Raw genomic sequence first — 5,770 nt, forward strand, 5'->3', positions numbered from 1 at the left:
GGAAGTCATACTGCAGTTGTAAGACCATCTGATGTACTGTGAGCAGTTTTGATCCCCTAATTTGAGGAAAGATATTATTATTTTGTTGCAGGCAATTCAGAGAATGTAAACCAGGATAATCCATGATGTAGAAGGATTGTCTAATGAGCAAAGGTTGCAACTCTACTCTGTGGAATTTAGAAGAATGAATAGTGATCTCATTGAGACATATTGAATTCTTGGAGGGGCTTGACAGGGTAAACGCTGAGAGGATCTAGGACCAGAGGGTGAAATCTCATAATGAACAGGGGTCAATTTACTGAGATGAGGAAGAATTTCTTCTCTCAAAGGTGTGAGTACTTGGAATTCCTTGCCACAGAAAGCTGTGCGGTAGAGTCCTTGTTTATATTTAGGACTGAAATAGATTTGTGATCATTAGGGGAATTAAAGGCAATGGGGAAACACAAGGAAGTTGGTGTGAGGAATGTCAGGTCAGCCATGAAGCCGTTGAATGGCAGAGTAGGCAGAGAAGCTGACCAGACCACTCTCTTTCCTAGTTCTGTTGGTCTTATGGTCTATGTTGAATGCATATTTCCACGTTAAAGAGAATTGCAGTTCAACCTAGAACGACATTATGCGTGTGGGATGGTGGGAAAGGAGAAGACACACCACAAGTTTTACATTTGATGTACAGAAGAGTGCTATGGGAGTGAAACAGGATGTTGGGTCTGATAGAGGAATGGGCCAGGGCACTTTGAAGGAAATTGACCCCACAGAAAGAAAGGAAATGTGTTTGTTGCTGGCATCACACTGGTAGAAATAATGGAGACTGCTTGGTCAAATGGGAAGGTTGGTGGGATGGAAGAGAAGGGCATTGGAGATGGGTTTCAATTTCAACCTCTGGAACTAGGAAAGTGTGTGGCACTGGGATTTACAGCAGTTTGGTAACAAGAGAGGGGAAAAAAGATAATTACTTTGAATATATGGATTTAAAAGCATTAAGGGACATAGGGAGAAATCACGAATATGGCATTGAGATAGATGATCAGCCATGATCATAGTGAACATTGGGCCAGGCTTGATGGACCGAACAGCCTAATCTGGCTTCGAGCTTCTTTTTTGTTCCAATGTATCCTGCAAAACGCTTTGAGCACTTCTCCATAAAACTCTGACACTTTCTGAATTTACACATTAAACATTTCTAATATAGCTATATAACACTGATTTTCTACCATGTATCATGGAACCAGGTATTAATGGATAGTTTAGTCCCCATTTTAGTCAGTTCAGCAGGGGATGACGCTGTCACGTTGCAAGCACAACTGTTTCAGAATTGTGACTGTTCCGAAGGTTCAGCAGAACCAGGGCACAGAAAGCAGGGAATGATCTCGTTCACTGTTCTTCTTTGTAAAGTAACAATGAAATTATGTGTCGGCAAAGAGAGAGAATCAATGGCACCTCATTTGTCTTTGAAGTTGTTCTCTTTACATTGTGTGTGCTGTGTGTTTTGTTGCACTTTTGCTGAATTTCAGTTCTGATTCATTAGAATGGCAAATGTACCGCAGCATATAAATATCAACTGGCTCCCCTGGGCTACAATCAGTCAGTTCCTCAGCTAACTGTGGGCTCAAAATGGGAAAGGTAAGAATTTTGAATTTATTGCATTATAATCCATTTTTGCTACTTCCTACGTTAACAGTTTATTAATTGAGCATATACCTTCCCACAGATCATCTTCTACGAGGACAGGAACTTCCAGGGGCGGCACTATGAGTGCAGCAGTGACTGTGCCGACCTGTCCCCTTACTTCAGCCGCTGTAACTCCATCCGTGTTGACAGTGACTGGTGGGTGCTGTATGAGAAACCCAATTACATGGGATACCAGTATGTTCTGACCAGGGGAGAATATCCTGACTACCAACGCTGGATGGGATTCAATGACTGTGTCAGGTCATGTCGCTCCTACCCACAGGTAAGTTATAATTCTGTGATTGTTGAATCTTGTGCCAATAATCGTAGAAAATACCCAATAACATCAAGAACAAGCATGTATATGTTCCTTCATTAGGTATATCACTAAACCTATATGTAATTAATAATTGGGTGGTTTCTATCTTCAGCACTAATAATGCACCCTAGAACTATGTGGGAAGCTGGGGAAGTGATTGTGAGGAGTCTTACTGAGATATTTGCATCATCAATAGACACAGGTGAGGTGCTGGAAGATTGGAGGTTGGCTAACGTGATGCAAAAGGAGAAAGTGAGGTCTGCAGATGCTGGAGATCAGAGCTGGAAATGTGTTGCTGGAAAAGCGCAGCAGGTCAGGCAGCATCCAGGGAAAAGGAGAATCGACGTTTCGGGCATAAGCCCTGAAGAAGGGCTTATGCCCGAAACGTCGATTCTCCTGTTCCCTGGATGCTGCCTGACCTGCTGCGCTTTTCCAGCAACACATTTCCGGCTAATGTGATGCCACTATTTAAGAAAGGTGGTAAGGACAAGCCAGGGAACTATAGACCAGTGAGCCTGACGTCGGTGGTGGGCAAGTTGTTGGAGGGAATCCTGAGGGAGTCCAGAACTGGCTCAAAGGTAGAAGACAGAGGGTGGTGGTGGAGGGTTGTTTTTCAGACTGGAGGCCTCTGATCAGTGGAGTGCCACAAGGATTGGTGCTAAGTCCTCTACCTTCCGTCATTTATATAAATGATTTGGATGTGAGCATAAGAGATACAGTTAGTAAGTTTGCAGCTGACACCAAAATTGGAAGTGTAGTGGACAGCGAAGATGGTTACCTCAGATTACAACGGGATCTTGAGCAGATGGGCCAAAGAGCTGAGAAGTGACAGATGGAGTTTAATTCAGATAAATGCGAGGTGCTGCATTTGGGAAAGCAAATCTTAGCAGGACATAGACACTTAATGGTAAGGTCCTAGGGAGTGTTGCTGAACAAAGAGACCTTGGAGAGAAGGTTCATAGCTCCTTGAAAGTGGAGTCGCAAGTAAATATGATAGTGAAGAAAGCATTTGGTATGCTTTCATTTATTGATCAGAGTATTGAGTACAGGAGTTGGGACGCATGTTGCGGCTGTACGACATTGGTTTGGCCACTGTTTGTGCAGTTCTAGTCTGCTTCCTATCAGAAGGATGTTGTGATATGTGGAAGGGTTCAGAGAGGATTTACGAGGATGTTGCCAGGGTTGGAGGATTTGAGCTATAGAGAGAGGTTGAATCGGCTGGGACTGTTTTCCCTGGAGCATTGGAGGCTGAGGGGTGACCTTATAGAGTTTTACAAAATTATGAGGTGCATGGATAGGGTAAATAAACAAGGTCTTTTCCCTGGGGACTAGAGGGCATAGGTTTAGGGTGAGGGGGGAAAGATATAAAAGAGACCTAAGGGGCAACTTTTTCACGCAGAGGGTGGTACGTATATGGAATGAGCTGCCAGAGGAAGTGGTAGAGGCTAGTACGATTGCAACATTTAAAAGTCATTTGGATGGTTATATGAAAGGAAGGGTTTGAAGGGATATGGGCTGGGTGCTGGCAGGTGAGACTAGAGTGGGTTGGGATATCTGGTCAGCATGGACAGGTTGGACCGAACGGTCTGATTCCGTGCTGTACATCTCTATGACTCTCTGACTCTAATAGGATTAGAAATTGACTTCCATGCTCATTGCTGAGATTGTTAACACATTGTGAAAACATCTGTATAATTCAATTGCCTGTGTTTCTATTGTGACCTTGTCTTACTTAGCGTTATGTATTCAGAGATTTGCAATTATTGAAATACTTCAAAATAGCTTTACTTGTAAATTGGAAGCTTAACTCTTGTAACTTTGGTTTGGGCTCTTTAGCAGCTGGAGGTGTGATATTTGTTAAGTGGTATGTGTACTTGTTGAATGGAGTTTTGTGGAAACAGAGCATCACATCAGTTGGAAATAGTAATTGATCTGCTTCACATGCAGGGAGGGGATACCTGTGTGAATGTCTTTCTTAACATCAAGGTGTCTCCAACATGAGCAGAAGAACATTTGGCTCCTTAGTATTACCTCCCATGGCATTACAGATCCAAGGTCCACACCCTGAAAAAAATTTATTCGATAGGACAATTTAATGGTACATATGGATCAAACATTCAGAAGTAAGGACTGTATTATTAGATTGCAGTGTTATAAGTAATACATTCATCTGCTGATATGTGGATGGCTTGGTTAGAATCAGTGCTCCTAATCTCATATGTATTTCATGCTATTTACAGCCTAGAAACAGGCCATTTAGCCCAAAAAGCCTAATGGTCTGCTTATAATCCTCAGGAGCCTTACTCTTGACCTTCATCATCTACCAAGATCAATATATCTTTCTGTTCCAATCTCCCTCATGCATTTATCTAACATCTTCTTCAATGCATCCATGCTGTACACCTCAATGACTCCTTAAGGCAATGATTTCCATATTCTAACCACCCTCTCGGTAAAGGTGTCAATCCTGAATTCACTGTTGATTTTGCTAGTGGCTGGTTAGTTCAGTTGTCTCAATGGCTAGTTCAGGGTTTAGTTATTACTCCAGGTGAAATAAACTTGCGAATGTCTCTACAATCTGTGTCACAGAAAGTCACACAGCACACAGCTGTCTTTGGGCAGAACACAAGTGAATGAATCTTATATTTGTGGCCTGTAGTTTTGTGGTTATATTTTACATTCCCCTACGTGAATTCTGAAGGATCACGTTCACAATAAGAAAAGCATCCAACTACACAGATTTTCAGGAAATAACTGTCTATTAAATCCTCTAAAATTAGCCAAAAACTATTTTAAAATATTTGCATTCTCAGCTGCTCCTTGGTTGAAAGTATTTGGATCAGAATCTATTGCTTCTAGAATTTGTTATCATTCTAGAATAGGAGTTGACTACAAATTTGAAGAAAATGGCAACCTAATCCTCTTTCTATTCCAGTACCGTGGAGGCTCCTACAGAATGAGGATTTATGAGAGGCCTGACTTTGGAGGACAGATGATGGAATTCATGGATGACTGTCCATCTGTCTACGATCGTTTCCGTTACCGTGACATCCACTCCTGCCATGTGATGGACGGTTACTGGATCTTCTATGAACATCCCAACTACAGAGGGCGCCAGTACTTCATGAGACCCGGTGAATACAGGAGATACAGTGACTGGGGAGGCTACAGCTCAGCTATTGGATCTTTCAGACGCATGAGGGATTTCTAGATTGTCACAGAAACATTTGATTTTCTCTGTTTAAATCACTTCCAAACCTAAATAAAATACCTTCTATTTGATCATCAACAATTGTATGGACTTGGATTCTTGTGAAAAGATTACAACATTAATGGACATCTCCTCCTCTACAATTGACTTTAATGAATTATCTGCAAAGAAATTCTAATCAAAAAACATTGGCAAACAATGCTTTAATTTTACAAAAGATAGTGTAGACCAGTTTAATTTATGATGTTTACTCTTAAAAAAAGTTGAATGTTTCGATTCCACATCACTTCTGTAGATTCATGGAAAAGTAGAATAAAATTGGTTGAAAGGTCACTGTTGTAATGGTAAAAATGAAAATCTACGCAAAACAAGATACTGTGCTAGCCAGACAATCCTTAGAAGCTAGAGATTAGGAAAAGATCAATTATTTGCATACCCAGCCTTTCTTGTCTCTTGTCATAGGGTATTACAAATATGAGAGAAGAATGTTTCCTGATGTAGGAGCAGGACACTATTATAGCATGATGCCTTCTGTACCTTCCACAAGCTCAGATCAGACTTCTGGGCTGCTT

General features: G+C 41.5%; 1 protein-coding gene across 1 annotated transcript; it reads left to right on the forward strand.

Annotated features, from left to right (window-relative positions):
- Positions 1-1,596: 1,596 nt before the first annotated feature.
- Positions 1,597-5,531, forward strand: LOC122551322 (gamma-crystallin S-1-like). Its single transcript, XM_043693030.2, has 3 exons — positions 1,597-1,620; positions 1,709-1,951; positions 4,923-5,531. The coding sequence occupies exons 1-3, from the start codon at positions 1,612-1,614 to the stop codon at positions 5,196-5,198; spliced, it is 528 nt and encodes a 175-aa protein (XP_043548965.1). The 5' UTR covers positions 1,597-1,611; the 3' UTR covers positions 5,199-5,531.
- Positions 5,532-5,770: the final 239 nt, after the last annotated feature.

This window comes from Chiloscyllium plagiosum, unplaced genomic scaffold (assembly GCF_037043375.1).
Source record: "Chiloscyllium plagiosum isolate Xiang-an unplaced genomic scaffold, Cpla_swu_hap1 HiC_scaffold_7, whole genome shotgun sequence".
Classification (NCBI taxonomy): Eukaryota; Metazoa; Chordata; class Chondrichthyes; order Orectolobiformes; family Hemiscylliidae; genus Chiloscyllium; species Chiloscyllium plagiosum.

Excerpts from the sequence above, each read along its gene's own strand:
- LOC122551322 (XM_043693030.2), top strand. Across the intron at positions 1,952-4,922 it reads CATGTCGCTCCTACCCACAG|TACCGTGGAGGCTCCTACAG; the intron begins GTAAGTTATAAT and ends TTTCTATTCCAG.